The following is a 17,215-nucleotide window of genomic DNA, read 5'->3' as shown; positions in this document are numbered from 1 at the left end:
TCCAAAACAAATTCTTCATAAACAGTCCTGCGGCTTTATCACCAACTTTTGTTGTCTTTGGTAACCTGCCAAAGGCTTTTCTTGGCAAAACCCCCACAAAGTTCAAGAGACGCTGACAAGAAGCAATGGAATTCAATTTTGCTTTTTTTACAAAGAACCCAATGGCTCGTTGCTATTCTTTTAAGCCTTACGGGAGTGGCCAATCATCTCCTGGCCTTACTCCTGAGTCGTCCTTTTTGCTTTAGCTGCTCTTGCCTTCTGGCAGCTCTTCGCATGCATGCACTAGGAATAGGCTCCTCCTGTTCCTCTGCCTCTCTGCTGTCCGCCTCTGGAGGCTCCGGAGTCTGAGCATTGCTCCCAGATGGCCCTGGCCCCATCTCTGCCTCCGACACAGAGCCCTCGTCCGGGCCTTCCCCTGACTCCAGGACTGGCCCATTGTCCTCCCCGGCCTCCTCACTGTCCGACTCCGCTGCCAGGTCCACAGACTGCTGGTGGACCACAACAAAACCAGCCTGAAAAACAGCCTGAAAAACGGCCCGGAAAATGGCCAAAAAACAGGCATGCGCACTGGTCAGCTATTCTTTGGGTTTCCAGCGCTCCAGAGCGCACACATCCAAGCACATGCATACGCATTCCGATTAGGGCACTCGGTGCCGAAAAGGTTCACCATCACTGGTATAGGATCTTCTGCTTGAGCAGTAGAAGACCTCCAAGGTCCCTTCCAACTCTGTTATTCAACATTTTTAGCATCCACCATCCAGGCAAAGCAATGAAACGGCTTCAATGTCATCCAGATACGCCCTGTATGTACGGCCGAGTGAACTGGGTTTACACTCAGGTGTATTTTCCTGCCAATCTGTGAACCCAATGGTAGGAACTTGATTGTTCTTCTTTTTCCACCCCCCTTAAGCAGACCTTCAAGGAAATCCAATGATGGCTTGGAAACATTTGAAAAGCAAAGGCCACAATAATGCCCAGATAGGGGAGGGAGGATCTCTGAGGGTTGAACAAAAAAAACAAAACCCTTACCTGGCGTTTCTTTCAAAAACAGGCGCAAAAACCTCGAAGAAGTTTTCTTTTGCTTCGCTTTTCGAAGGAATCGTATTGTCGAAAGTAGGGTCTATGCTGTTAAATGCTCTTCTCTTCAAGGGGTCCGATAATGTTTCGTAGGCTGGAAGGTGAAATCAGACAGCTCTAATTTATTAAACGGATAGAATAGTGTTTCAATGCATGGGGGCGAAAACAGACTTCTATTCTTCATTTCACTTTTATGGGGAAGTCGCTTTTCTGGCTTTTTCTGGTTTAACCCAATTTATAACAGGGGTGTCCAAACTTGGCCCCTTGAAGAATGGTGGACTTCAACTCCCAGAAATCCCCAGCCAGCAACTTGCTCATATTTATAGCTCATGCTGGCTGGGGAATTCTGGGAGTTGAGGTCCACCACACTTCAAGTGGCCAGGTTTGGACACCCCTGGGTTATAAGATAAAATAAGGTACAAAATACGAAAGTAAATAGGAAAACGATGGAGAGGAAGAGGGGGAAAAGAAGTGAGGAAGGATAATAGAATAGAATAGAATAGAACAGAACAGAATAGAATTTTTTATTGGCCAAGTGTGATTGGACACACAAGGAATTTGTCTTGGTGCATATGCTCTCAGTGTACATAAAAGAAAAGATACGTTCATCAAGGTACAACATTTACAACACAATTGATGGTCAGTATATCAATATAAATCATAAGGATTGCCAGCAACAAAGTTACAGTCATACAGTCATAAGTGGAAAGAGATTGGTGATGGGAACGATGAGAAGATCAATCTAGCAGATCTAGCAAATCTGACAGTGCTGAGGGAATTATAAGAAGATGAAACTAGAAATTTTCCTCTTGGGTCTAATGGAAAAAAGATCTGGAGAAAAAAAAATGGAACTTTGTTCCTGTATAAGTTGACCACAGCAAGAGTGCATGTGCAAAAATAGGAAGGACATTTTGATTCCTAACATGGACAAATGGCTGCAGAAGCTGATGGAAGTTGGTTGAAATGGCAAAACAGACTATTTTGATTAAAGAAAGAACATTAAGTCCTTTTGTTTCCACGTGGAAACCGCTTCGGAACTTTTGCGCTTGAAGTGGAAAAGAATGAAAGTTTGATGTTGGGTTTTGGGTTCGTAGGATTATGGAAAAGCAAAAAGTTGTGATTTGATGTTAAAGCCTTATTTTAGTGGAACAGAGTCAAAAGTCAATGCTTCTTTTTCTTTTTTTTCTTATCCTTCCTCACTTTTCTGACCTTTTAAAGTAGATAGATAGATAGATAGATAGATAGATAGATAGATAGATAGATAGACAGACAGACAGACAGACAGACAGACAGACAGACAGACAGACAGACAGACTGACTGACTCATATAAATATAGAAAGACAGACAGACAGATTATAAATAGACGATAGTTAGATGATTGATAGATAGATAGATAGAAAGATAGATAGATAGATGATAGACAGACAGACAGAGAGACAGACAGAGAGATAGACATGATACATATTCACAGATCAGTGGTGGGTTGCTACCAGTTCGCCCCAGATCGGGCGAATTGGTAGCAGCGATGGGAGGCTCCACCCACCCACCCAGATGCTTCTGTGCATGGGCAGAAGTGTTGCGCGCATGCGTGCTCATGAGTGAACCGGTAGCGATGGGTTTTGAAACCCTCCCCTAACACAAATGATAGAAAGATAATAGATAGATAGATAGATAGATAGATAGATAGATAGATAGATAGATAGATAGATAGATAGATAGATAGACAGACAGACAGACAGACAGATGGAAAGAATTCTTTATTGGCCAAGTGCGACTGGACACACAAGGAATTTGTCTTTGGTACATATGCTCTCAGTGTACATAAAAAGAAAAGATACATTCGTAAAGAAAATAGTTGCACTAGAGTCAATAGGCTCAAATGAACACCCACCTTAATATCCCAAGATCAGGTATTTGAAAACTATCAGGTAACCGTTCTCAGAATAACTAAGAATCAACATGGGTAGCCCTTGACTTATGACCACAATGGAGCATCCAAATTTTTCTTGCTAAGCAAGACGACTGTTAAGTGAGTATTGCCCCATTTTTATGACCTGTCTTGCCACAGAAACTGGCTTCCCCATTGACTCTGCTCATCAGACGGTCACAAAAGGGAATCATGTGACCCCGGGACATTGGAACCGTCACAAATCCATGCCAGTTGCCAATCGTCTGAATTTTGATCATGGGGATACTGCTATGGTTTTAAATGTGGAAAAGGTTCATAAGTCACTTCCCACCCACCCCAATAGCTTTGTAACTGTCATGCCCCTGTCGGAGTCTGAATCTGAAGGGGAAGAGGAACTGCTGACAGAGAGTGAGAGAGTGGAGCCATTGGCTGCGGAAAAAAACTGGGGAAGAGCAAAGTCAGGCTGGGCAGAGCAAGGGAGAGATAGAACAAGGGAGAGGGGGGGTTCAGATGAAGACCAAGGCCCACCCCCTCCTCATCCTAGGCAGCACAGGGAGGAACGGAGAAGAGAGCAACGTGGGCTGCGTGGCTTACGAGGGAGGAAAGGGACCTGAACCTCTTTACGAGGCACAGCTGCTGCTGGAGTTTAAAAGGAAAAGCAAAGGGGAGGGGCATTTGTCAGGAAGAAACACTGAGTTTATCTGGTGTTTATTTGAATCCTGGCACCCTCCTGACTGGTTTGATTTACTGCCGTGCTACTTTACTTGTGGAATTCCTTATTTTGTTCACCCTGCCGGATTAATTACTTTGCCTTGCCTTTGGATTTTTTGTTAGAAGTTTTTTGCTTACAACGTTTGGGACTGAAGTATTGCCAGCCAAAGACTATCACAGGTTGGTGGAAGAGCTTTCTCTCCAGGCCAGAGAGTTGAAAAGGACACTGGGGGCACAGTTGGTGATAATAAAGGGACTCTCTGGCTGTGTTGATCTTTGTGTCACGCCCTGGGTCATCACAGTAACTTTGAATGGTCACTAAACGAATGGTTGTAAGTCGAGGGCTACCTGCACAGGAATTTCACAAGGAATTTTACTGCCAAGGACCAAGTAAAGGACCACTTATTCTCTTCCATGCCTGTGATAACTCACTCCTGGACGTATTTACACTGATCAGTTGCTTCCTTATTTTTCGCAACGCAAGATGCGTCCCCAGATTGTTTTCAACCCCACCCCCACCCCTCAAGAAAGGAAAATCCTTTTGTTTACATTGCGTCAAGAACGTTCAGATTGACTGCTGTACTTGCTTGCCATTTTCTTGCCGTATCTTTGGGGATATCGTAGCGTAATACAACTGGTCTGTGCAGGTGCGTATGTGTGGGTGGATGGTGTTGCTCGGAGGAATTAAATATGGTGGGTTTGAAGGGTAGAGTCAATCAAGTGGAGCACTTGGGAGGAAATAAGGAAACATAACTCCGCTGCTTACAGCAGAACATGTCGTGTCCCACTCCTCCTCTGACGGCCGGGTCAGGGAAGTCCGTATCAAGCGTGGCCACAAAGCCTCTGCAGCTTTGCCAAAGTTCTGTCAGAGTTCTCAGGGCAGGCAGGAGTCCAAGATGTGACTTCAGCAATCCAAATTAGACTTTGCCTGACTCAAAGAATGCCAGAAAGCAGATCCTTTATATAGGCCATGGGGTGTGGCTCCATGACTCAGCACTTATCCAGGCCTGCCCCTCCCTTCCTTTTGCTGACGTCGCCTCTCCATTCTCCGGAAGCGTGGATCCCTCCACCCTCCAGCTGCCGGCAATTCCAGCTCGTGACTGGCTTCCTGTTCCTCATGTTCACATGCTGTGGGGGAGGGGTTTATTTGCTCAGTTTGTCCGGGCATGGTGCCAGGACTGGGGGCTGAAGGCATGCCAGGCCATTCGTCTTCATTATCCGTCTCTGGCTGAGATAACAGATGAGAGGGGCCCGGCTGCGGAGAGGGGGGTGAGCGAGGCACAACAGAACATAAAAGTCAAAATGAAAGTAGGAAGTGCAGATATTGGCCCGTTCATAAGGCAAAGAATGGGCATGAAAAGTGGTCAGCTGATTTAACACATATGTTTCACATGAAGTGTTAATACCACTTTATAATGCCTTGGTAAGGCCACACTTGGAATATTGCATTCAGTTTTGGTCACCACGATGTAAAAAAGATGTTGAGACTCTAGAATGAGTGCAGAGAAGAGCAACAAAGATGATGAGGGGACTGGAGGCTAAAACATATGAAGAACGGATGCAGGAACTAGGTATGTTTAGTTTGATGAAAAGAAGGACTAGGGGTGAGATGATAGCAGTGTTCCAATATCTCAGGGGTTGCCACTAAGAAGAGGGAGTCAAGCAATTCTCCAAAGCACCTGAGGGCAGGACAAGCAGCAATGGGTGGAAACTAATTCAGGAGAGAAGCAACTTAGAACTAAGGAGAAATTTCCCGACAGTTAGAACGATTAATAAGTGGAACAACTTGCCTGCAGAAGTTGTGAATGCTCCAACACTGGAAATTTTTAACAAGATGTTGGATAACCATTTGTCTGAAGTGGTGTAGGGTTTCCTGCCTGGGCAGGGGGTTGGACTAGAAGGCCTCCAAGGTCCCTTCCAACTCTGCTATCATTATTATTATTACATATGGTATGATAAGATACTTAATTTAGATTCAGTGTTATATCTGGTATGCTAAGGCACAATTTAGATTTAGTGCTATACTTGCTGGTTCTTACCTTTTGTAATGCAGGTAAAATAATCATTGTCACCTTCGCCAATTTGTTCTCCTGCTGCTTTCCGTTTGTCAGGATGGTGCTTCAGAACCATGGCTTTATCTAGGGGTTGAGGAAAATAAAATCAAGTGCAGTCCATGACGCATTGTCTCAGACAACCTTTCAAACAAGAAAGAGTGAGGAAACACTGATATTTTGCGCTTGGCAGAAACATTCCAGACTGACAATTGTCTACATATGTGACAATTTACTGATGTACCTGCCTTTAAAATAGAATAAAATAGAATAGAATAGAATAGAATAGAATAGAATAGAATAGAATAGAATTTTTTATTGGCCAAGTGTGATTGGACACACAAGGAATTTGTCTTGGTGCATATGCTCTCAGTGTACATAAAAGAAAAGATACAGAAGTAAAACAATGTAGAATTATCCACAACGTGTCCTTATTATTATTATTTTTTCCTTGCATGTCACACCTTCTTTTCCTCGCTCCTTTTCCTTCCCTTAATTTCCTATTTTTATTTTTCTTTGTATAATATATAAACAAATAAGACAGGGCCAAAAACGGAGCCTGGGGAGGCCACATGGGGCCTCCCTGAGCTCCGTTTTTGCTGGCAGAGGCTGTTCTGACCTAGGCTTCCTGAGAAAGTATAAATCACAATCTTAGTCTCCCAAAAAACTCTTTTATTGAGACCTCTGTAAATTATGGTCATTTACAGCCCATAATGATTCACAAACAGCCTGTGAAGATTCTGCTTGAGTTGACAGTCTTTCAGGCTAATGTCGCTGCCAGAGACCTAATTGCTAATTAGTTTTGCAAGGCCAAGGGAACACAGAGTCAAACGGAGCTTCTCAGAGCTTGAATTGACCATATGAACTAATTCCTTCCTGCAAAGGCTCACATCCGTTTGCTCCTCTTTTATGTCTTATGGGAAGGGGCCAATCATCTCCAAGCCTTACTCCTGAGTCACCCTTTGTTTTCTTAATTGTTCTTGCCTCCTGGCAGCTCTGCGCATGCGCACACTGGGAACAGGCTCACACTGTTCTTCTGCCTCACTGATGTCAGATTTCGGAGGCTCCGGAGGCAGCACATAACTACCAGATGCCCTGGCCCCCTCTCTGCCTCTGATGCAGAGCCCTCATCTGAGCCTTCCCCAGACTCCAGGACTGGCCCGCGTTCCTCCCCAACCTCCTCACTGTCTGAATCTGCTGCCAGCTCTGCTGGCCGCTGGTGGGCCACAACAGAGGCAGCGCAGGCTTGTTCTTCGCTGTCTTCTGGATGGGCCCACGGGCCAGATCTACATTCTCCGCGGGCCGGATCCAGCATGCGGGCCTTGAGTTTGGCACTCCTGCCATAGACTAAGAACAGAATCTTGTGGCTCACAGATGTTATCCCAGGTAGATATGGATGTAATCTTGTGCAGGAAGGTAAAACTAGTTGAAGGAAGGACGTTAAATTGTCCCCTTGTCTCACTCTTACCTTGCAGGCTGTGAGTGACTGTGATGTGACAAACAATTCAATTTGGAGAGAAGTAAGTTTTATCATTTTACCATTTTCCATGAACGCTTGGTGAACTTACGAGCTGCTTTGATCTGTTTCTGAGAGGCCTTGTATCTTAACTGTCCCAATCCAAGAACCAAATAGTGATCCTGATTCTGGGGAGGAAGGGAAAACAAAATACGAATATTTATAGCAGCTTCAGGTTAATAACAGAAACTATAACATGAAGAAATTATATCTCCCCCACCTTCGGTAGTCTCCCCTTGTCCAGTTGTTTGTCTTGCCAGTACAGATGTTATTGCATTTTGCTTATGACAGACAGACTTGGAACAGTTTGTGCAGTGACCGTTTGAAGTTATGTTGATCCTGGAAAAATTGACTTACGACCGTTTTTCACATAACTGTTGCAGAATGTGAGATCAACATTCAGACAGGGGTGGGATTCAGCCGGTTCAGGCAAACCGGTAGCGCCAACGACCGAACCAAATCATTGTTTTGATGATCAGCTGCCCCCCTCCAGCTCCTGCACTATACCGACCTATATTTCCTTTGTTTGAAGCCCAGCTAATAGACGCAGCAGAGCGGATTGCCGCGCCTCAGCTGTTTTAGGGTTTTAGAGCTGTTTTCAAACGCATTGTGCGCGCACCGAACGAACCGGTTGTTACAGGCTTCGCAAGCGACTCATATTTATGATGGTTGCAGTTTCCCAGAGTCATGTGATTATCTTTTGTGACCTTCTGAGAAGCAACGTCAATAGATATGTGTAATGCTGCAACATTACTATACCTTCCAATCTTTGGGATCCAGAGTTTTTAACATGGGAAATTCTTCTAGTTGTAATTCTTCATCTCCCGACTCTTCAGAGAGTTCTTTCTCATCTTCTAATTCTTGGAAAGAGGCAGAAACGTGTATGTTTCTCCTCCTCACGAAGGCTTCAAACCATCTTCCCACGGGCTCCACTTGGCAGAGCACGGACGCTGTGAATACAAGCATTAGAATGAAACTAAATGTGTTATGCATCCCCAAATGTTGAGGTCATCTCTATCAGATGTCATGTAGCATGCAGCAATTTCATTCGTGAGCACTCGGGTGCCCTATCATCGAATTGCGGCAATTAAACAGAGAAAGCCAATCCGGTCTAGGGGTTAAGGCACCAGGCTAGAAACTGGGAGATGGTGAGTTCTAGTTCTGCCTTAGGCATGAAAGCTAGGTGGGTGACTTTTGGCCAATCACCAGGAGGCTGACAGTTCTAGTCCCGCCTTAGGCATGAAAGCCAGCTGGGTGACTTTGGGCCAGCCCCTCTCTCTTAGCCCATCCCATCTCATAGGATTGCTGTTGTGGGGAAAATAGGGGGAAGAAGCTATATTCAATGCTGTGAATTATTTATAAAAATAATAAATATTATATAAATAATAAAAATAATTATAGATAAATAAATGGAGAGTCTTCTCATATGTACAAAAGCCAACTGGGCAATTTTTGGTCTACTCACTTTCTTTCAACCTTAGACTGAGAAACTAAAAAGCACCCAAGAATAAATTATTGCCAAACCACTTCCCCACAGTGTTTTCAAGAGAACTGTTTATGTAGTTACCAGAGTCAAGATTGAAATAAAGAACACATAAAACGACAATTAAAACTGAGTAAAGCCAACATAAATCACAAAAATAGCCAGAAATGTATAGCCTTTTGCTAGTGGAGTCTGTGACCAAGGCAAACAATCTATATAAACATTTATAATCAGAAGTTCCTTAGAACTGAGTAAAATTCACTTCCTGAAAATACCTTTATCTGATCAACAATAGATGTCTGCAGAATTAAAGGATGAAACGAAGTGGTTTTCTGTGACAGATGAAAAAAAATCCATATTGTTTTTCTTTCTCGAATACAGCAATTGTACCATTACTAGTGATAATAATGTATTATGCATATCGAATGCCTTATTTAAAAATGGCCTACAAAACATAATCTGATTTTTCTGTTTTTTCTGATGTTATTGTAAAATGTGTACCATCAATCAAGGATTGATTTATGTCAAACTGAAACAACAGAAACAAACACAAATAACAAAAGTCTTCAACTATCAGTCTACTTGATTTTTTTTTTGTTACCTATCGAACGAGAAAGGTTGCTTCTAAAGCTCCATTATTCCCCATAACTTGCTAGATGGAAAATATTTGAATAATTTGGTTATGCATTTCGGTATTAGATGTGACAAATAAGGCTCCAAATTCAATTAGTACCCATCTCTTCTCACTTATGACTATAACCATGTTGCTTGTATCTTTTACATTTTATATTGTTTTGTTTCCTAGTACGATTTGATTGCTTATTAGTACCCTATGAACATCATTAAGTGTTGTACCTTATGATTCTTGATGAATGTATTTTTTTTTTATGTACACTGACAGCGTATGCACCATAGACAAATTCCTTGTGTGTCCAATCACACCTGGCCAGTAAAGAATTCAATTCAATTCAATTCCCTATCCTATCCTATCCTATCCTATCCTATCCTATCCTATCCTATCCTATTTCTATCTTTTTTTTTTTTATTGGCCAAGTGTGATTGGACACACAAGGAATTTGTCTTGGTGCATATGCTCTCAGTGTACATAAAAGAAAAGATACGTTCATCAAGGTACAACATTTACAACACAACTGATGGTCAATATATCAATATAAATCATAAGGATTGCCAGCAACAAGTTATAGTCATACAGTCATAAATGGAAAGAGATTGGTGATGGGAACTATGAGAAGATTAATAGTAGTGCAGATTCAGTAAATAGTTTGACAGTGTTGATGGAATTATTTGTTTAGCAGTGATGGCCTTCAGGAAAAACTGTTCTTGTGTCTAGTTGTTCTGGTGTGTAGTGCTCTATAGCGTCGTTTTGAGGGTAGGAGTTGAAACAGTTTATGTCCAGGATGCGAGGGATCTGTAAATATTTTCACGGCCCTCTTCTTGATTCGTGCAGTATACGGGTCCTCAATGGAAGGCAGGTTGGTAGCAATTATTTTTTCTGCAGTTCTAATTATCCTCTGAAGTCTGTGTTTTTCTTGTTGGGTTGCAGAACCGAACCAGACAGTTATAGAGGTGCAAATGAAAGACTCAATAATTCCTCTGTAGAACTGAATCAGCAGCTCCTTGGGCAGTTTGAGCTTACTGAGTTGGCGCAGAAAGAACATTCTTTGTTGTCCTTTTTTAATGATGTTTTTGATGTTAGCTGTCCATTTTAGATCTTGCGATATGATAGAACCTAGAAATTTGAAGGTTTCTACTGTTGATACTGTGTTGTCTAATATTGTGAGAGGTGGAAGTATGGAAGGGTTTCTCCTAAAGTCTACCACCATTTCTACGGTTTTGAGTGTGTTGTTTGTTTTGGTTGCACCACAAGGCTAGTCGTTCGACCTCTCGTCTATATGCGGATTCGTCATTGTCTCGAATGAGACCAATCACTGTTGTGATCCTATCCTATCCTATCACTATCCTATCCTATTCTGCGTCCTGTCCTGTCCTATCGAGAAAAAGCATCTCAAGAACATTTTTTCAGCCTGTTGACAAACCTAATTCAATGTATATATTTCAGTTAAGCGGAAAAACATGGAACACAACTAATAATTTAACAGTATTTAAAAACAACTTCTTTGTGTGAAAGGGGTAAAGATGCCCTTCTTCCAAAAGAACAGACAGTGTGTTCTCTTATTACCTAAAGAGGGGCACATTCACACTTTGGTCAACCCAGGCTGTTGCTCCGTGCCTGAAATTAAAGCAAGTGTGAGTTTCTGCTCCTTTCCCTCCATCTCAAGGTGTTCGTTTCAGGGACCAAACATGGTAAGCAAACTCCAGCCTCTAGCACTATATGGAGCAACCTGCTGCCTGGAAATGTGGAGTTCAAGTCCCCTGATTCTGACCTGTTTTCATCAAGTGCCAACCACAAAAAGAGAGAAAGGAAGCATCTGGATAGATAATGCTCTTGATGTGAGCCGCTCAGTCACTTGAACTGCGAGATGGACGGCAAATAAATTTGCTAGATAGATAACTGGATGGATGATATAGATAGATCAGGGGTGTCAAACTCAAGGCCAGGGGCCCGGATCTGACCCGTAGGGCTGCCCTGGAAACAGCGAAGGACTGGCTTGCGATGCCTCTGCCAGTGAAAACGGAGCTCGGGAGCCCGTTTTCTCTGGCAGAGCACTTGGGCCACCACAGACGCCGACACAAGTGACATCGAGCTGGCCACGCGCCCAGGCCACCCCCACGAGGTCAAACACAACCCTGATCTGGCCTTCAATGAAATAGAGATTGACACCCAAGATAGATGGATGATGCAGATGATACAGGTGATATAGGTATATAGACAGAAATATACAGTTGATAGACAGATGAAAGAGATAGATGAAAGATATAGCTAGATAGCTAGATATAGATGATATAGATGTAGGTAGATAGATAGATAGGATAGATAAATATCAATGAAATATATATTGAGAGAGATGGGTAGAGGATAGAGATAGGTGATAGACTGAGATAGATATAGATAGATGATAGATAGATGGATAGAGATCGATAGATCGATGAAAGTTAGATAGGTAGGAAGATAGATAAATGATGACAGATTGAGATGATATAGATAGATAGACAGACAGATGATAAATAGTTGTTTATAGATGACAGATTTTGATGATAGGTAGGTAGGTAAAGGATAGATAGCTAATTAGAGAAAGATGACAAATTGAGATGATAGATAAGATACATAGGATATAGACAGATGAGATATATATAGATAATTGATAAATGATAGATATGATATAGAGATGATAGATAGAGATGACAGATTGAGATGATAGATGATAGATATGATATAGACCAAGGGTCTCCAACCTTGGCAACTTTGCTGGCTGAGGGATTCTGAGAGTTGAAGTCCTCCAGGCTTAAGCCAAGGTTGGAGACCCCTGATATAGATAGATGAGATATATAGATGATTAGATAAATGATAGAGAAATGACAGTGAGAGATGATAGATAGACAGATAGATAGATATAGATGATGGACATAGGTAGGTAGATAGATAGAGATGATGGATGGATGGATAGATAGATAGATAGATAGATAGATAGATAGATAGATAGATAGATAGATAGATAGATAGATATAGATAGATAGATGAGAGAGGAGAGAGATAAGATAAATAGAGAGATAGAGATAGATGACAGATGGACAGAGATAGATATAGATGATGGACAGAGGTAGGTAGGTAGGTAGGTAGATAAATAGAGATGATGGATAGAGATAGATAGATAGATAGAGATGATGGATAGTGATAGATAAATAGATAGATAGATAGATGATGGATAGAGATAGATGACAGAGGAAAGAGATAAGATAGAGAGATATAGATAGATGACAGATGGACAGACAGATAGATATAGATGATGGACTGAGGTAGGTAGGTAGGTAGGTAGATAAATAGAGATGATGGATAGAGATAGATCGATAGAGAATGGATAGAGATAGATAGATAGATAGATAGATAGATAGATAGATAGATAGATAGATAGATAGATAGATAGATAGATAGATAGATAGATAGATAGATAGATAGATAGATGATGGATAGAGATAGATAGATGAGAGAGGAGAGAGAGAAGATAAATAAAGAGATAGAGATAGATGACAGATGGACAGACAGATAGATATAGATGGACTGAGGTAGGTAGGTAGATAAATAGAGATGATGGATAGAGATAGATCGATAGAGAATGGATAGTAGATAGATAGATAGATAGATAGATAGATAGATAGATAGATAGATAGATAGATAGATAGATAGATAGATAGATAGATAGATAGATAGATGATGGATAGAGATAGATAGATGAGAGAGGAGAGAGAGAAGATAAATAAAGAGATAGAGATAGATGACAGATGGACAGACAGATAGATATAGATGATGGACAGAGGTAGGTAGGTAGGTAGGTAGATAGAGATGTTGGATAGGGATAGATAGATAGATAGATAGATATAGATATAGATGATGGATAGAAATAGACAGACAGACAGACAACAGATACGTTTATTAATTATCTGTGGGGAAGGGGCTGCTCACCACCTTCTTCCCAATGGATTTCCTCCTCTCCATCTCCAGGCAAGGCCAGCCCAGCGCTTCCTCAAGGAAGCCCCGCAATTCAACAGGGAGAGAAGGAGGGAAGCAGCCCCAGGGACCCCTGCCCGGAAAACCAGACGCTGCCCAGAAGCCCCCCTCCCTCCCTCCCCGCTTCCCAGAGCCAAGGCTGCGGGGAGAGCCTCCCCGGTTCCAAGCGGGGGTCGCCCACCGGCCACCCCTGGCCCGGGCGTCTCCCGCGGGCGGAGGCGTCACGTACCGGCCGACAAGGCTCTGGTGACGGCGGTGGCCTGGCCTTCGGGCGCCCCGCGAAGCATCTCGACCGGCGGCGTCGGCACTGACTGGGGCTGGCCGGGATCGCTCGGCCCTGCTCGCGGGTTGCCAGGTGCCGGCGCGTGGAAGGGCCCGGGCAGTGCTTCCGGGTCGTAAGGTCAGCGCGGCTTTCTCTCTCTCCCCCCTCCCTCCCTCCCTCCCTTCTGGGGGCAGGCGAGGTCGCGGGTGGGCGGGGAGGTTTATGGAGGGAGGGGGAGCTATTTGCAGGAAATCTCTCTCTCTCTCTCTTCTCTATGTATACATCTTTCTTTCTACTTCTTTTTATATTTTTCTTTCTCTCTCTCTCTCTCTCTCTCTCTCTCTCTCTCTCTCTCTCTGTATATATATATATCTTTCCACTTATGACTGTATGACTATAACTTATTGCTGGCAATCCTTATGATTTATATTGATATATTGACCATCAATTCTGTTGTAAATGTTGTACCTTGATGAACGTATCTTTTCTTTTATGTACACTGAGAGCATATGCACCAAGACAAATTCCTTGTGTGTCCAATCACACTTGGCCAATAAAATTCTATTCTATATATATATTCTATATATATATTCTATATATATATATATATATATATATATATATATATATATATATATATATTCTCTATATATATTTTATATATATTCTATGTATATATATATATTCTCTATGTATATATTTTATATATATTCTATGTATATATATATTTTCTCTATGTATATATTTTTCTTTCTTTCTACTTCTTTTTCTATTTTTCTTTCCTTCTTTCTTTCATTCCCTCCATCTCTCTCTCTCTCTCTCTCTCTCTCTCTCTCTCTCTCTCTCTCTCTATATATATATATATATATATATATATATATATATATATATATATATATCCCAGAAGCACGAAGCTGAAGCCTGAAGATGACGAATGAGACTTCAAACGTCGCCAAGACACTTCCAATTTTACACGGAGAAAACCCGAACAACTAAAGACCGATATATATATATATATATATATATATATATATATATATATATATATATATATATATATATATATATATATATATATATATATATATATTGTCTCTTTCTTTCCTTTTCCTATCTATCTATCTATCTATCTATCTATCTATCTATCTATCTATCTATCTATCTATCTATCTATTTATCTATCTTATCTCTTTTCTATGTATATTTCTTTCTTTCTACTTCTTTTTCTATTTTTCTTTCCTTTCTTTCTCTCTCTCTCTCAATATATAGATATATTGTCTCTCTTTCTTTCTTTTCCTTCTCTATATCTATCTATTTATCTATCTTTCTATCTATATTCTCTCTATGTATATATCTTTCTACTTCTTTTTCTATTTTTCTTTCCTTTTCCCCCCCATATATCTTTGTCTCTCTTTTTCTTTCTTTCTTTTCCTTCTATCTATCATCTATCTATCTATCTATCTATCTATCTATATTCTCTCTATGTATATATCTTTCTACTTCTTTTTCTATTTTTCTTTCCTTTTCCCCCCCATATATCTTTGTCTCTTTTCTTTCTTTCTTTCTTTCTTTCATTCCTCCATCTCTCTCTCTATATATATATATATCTATCTATCATTATCTTTTTTTTTTTATTTACATTTATATCCCGCCCTTCTCCGAAGACTCAGGGTGGCTTACACTATGTTAGCAATAGTCTTCATCCTATTTGTATATTTATATACAAAGTCAACTTATTGCCCCCCCAACAATCTGGGTCCTCATTTTACCTACCTTATAAAGGATGGAAGGCTGAGTCAACCTCGGGCCGGGCTTGAACCTGCAGTAATTGCAGGCTGCTGTGTTCTAATAACTGGCTTCTAACAGCCTGAGCTATTACGGCCCTTTATCTATCTATCTAATCTAATCTATCTATCTATCTAATCTATCTATCTCTTGCTCTTTGCCTCTTTTTTCTTTCTTTTTCTTTCTTCCTTTTTCTTTCTCTCTTTTTCCCTCCCTCTCTTTCTTTCTCTCTCTGTCTCTCTCCCTTTTTCCCCGCTGGAAGAGTTTGGGTCTCAATGGGATGAGATGGAGGCGGAAGAAAAGCGAAAGGAGGAAAAAAGCGAAAGAAAAAAACACACACCAAGAAGGCAGGACAAGAAACAATGGATGGAAACTAATCAAGGAGAGAAGCAACCTAGAACTAAGGAGAAATTTCCTGACAGTGAGAACAATTAATCAGCGGAGCAACTTGCCTCCCAAAGTTGTGGCTGCTTCATCACTGAAGGTTTTCTAGAAGAGACTGGACAACCCTTTATCTGGAATGGTGTAGGGTTTCCTGCCTAAGCAAGGGGTTGGGCTAGAAGACCTTCAAGGTCCTTTACAACTCTGTTATTCTGTTACTCAGATGTTACTATTCTGTTACTCTTAAAATTGTTAGGAAGTTTCTCCTGATTCTCGAGACTGCCTGGACAAGTCCCTGCAGTGTTTTATTGGGTAACATTTTTCAGGAGTTGTTTGCCATTGGCTCCTTTTTAGGGCTGAGAGAAAGTGGCTGGCCGAAGGGCACCCAGCTGACCTCTTACCTAAGGGAGGACTAAAACTCACTTTCTTCTGGGTTCTATCCCGATGCCTTAAACACCAAATTATCTTAAATACCTTAATATAAATATCTTAAAACAAATTAAAATTTATCAATTTAAATATCTTGAATACTTAAATATCAAATTATCTCTCATATATACAGACACATACATATACACTAGTTTACATGTGTATACACATATACAATCTATATATGGTTTGCGTCTGTGTATCTAGATATAGGTGTCTAGATCTCTGTGTGCACAGTCACACACACGTACATCCTCCCCATTACAGGATTAGATTTCAGTTCAAATTTTGAACATTTTGCTACATCTTTCTCCATTGGAGGCATTTCACCAAGTATTAATACCAGGGGTGAAATGCTCCTGGTTCGGACCGGATCGCCCAATCCGGTAGCAATGGCGGCGGGTGATTCAGAAAACCGGTAGCAAAAATCCCTGTCCCCTCTGCCCCAGCTGAGCCATGCAATCATCAGAGGGTTTTTTTTTTTTTTACTTTTAAAAGCATTTTTTCTTTGGTCGAAAAAATGCTTTTAAAAATAATTTTTAAAAAAGCCTCTGATGATCGCCTGGCTCAGCTGGGATCATCAGAACACTTTAAAAACATTTTTTCTGTAACCTCTTCAGTCGAAGAGGTTGTAAAAAAAAAGCTTTTAAAAGGCTCCTCTGGCGATCTCAGCTGAGTTGCCTGATCATCACAGGCTTTTAAAAGCTTTTTTTTTACAACCTCTTCGGCTGAAGAGGTTACAGAAAAAATGCTTTTAAAGCGTGGAAGGAGATTGGAACGATGAGAAGATTAAAAGTAGTGCAGATTTAGTAAATAGTTTGACAGTGTTGAGGGAATTATTTGTTTAGCAGAGTGATGGCGTTTGGGAAAAAACTGTCCTTGTGTCTAGTTGTTCTGGTGTGCGGTGCTCTGTAGCATCATTTTGAGGATAGGAGTTGAAACAGTTTATGTCCAGGCTGTGAGGG

The 17,215-nt window shown here is 41.2% G+C and overlaps 1 protein-coding gene across 2 annotated transcripts in view; it reads right to left on the bottom strand.

Moving 5' to 3' along the window:
• Positions 1 to 13,783, bottom strand: part of DNAJC2 (DnaJ heat shock protein family (Hsp40) member C2) — a 36,738-nt gene extending 22,955 nt beyond the window's left edge. For both annotated transcript variants that reach the window (XR_009156051.1, XM_058190569.1), the window contains exons 1-5: positions 13,623 to 13,783; positions 8,025 to 8,215; positions 7,318 to 7,393; positions 5,738 to 5,836; positions 1,030 to 1,171 (exon numbers count right to left, since the gene is read on the bottom strand). Coding sequence is in view for 1 of the 2 variants with exons in the window: in XM_058190569.1 (XP_058046552.1) it covers positions 1,030 to 1,171; positions 5,738 to 5,836; positions 7,318 to 7,393; positions 8,025 to 8,215; positions 13,623 to 13,680 (566 nt within the window). In the remaining variant the exon portion in view is untranslated. The remainder of the gene's footprint in view (positions 1 to 1,029; positions 1,172 to 5,737; positions 5,837 to 7,317; positions 7,394 to 8,024; positions 8,216 to 13,622) is intronic.
• Between the last annotated feature and the right edge of the window lie 3,432 nt (positions 13,784 to 17,215).

This window comes from Ahaetulla prasina, chromosome 7 (assembly GCF_028640845.1).
Source record: "Ahaetulla prasina isolate Xishuangbanna chromosome 7, ASM2864084v1, whole genome shotgun sequence".
Lineage (NCBI taxonomy): Eukaryota > Metazoa > Chordata > Lepidosauria > Squamata > Colubridae > Ahaetulla > Ahaetulla prasina.
The sequence above is the reverse complement of the archived record's forward strand: the minus strand, read 5'-3'. Positions and strand labels throughout refer to the sequence as shown.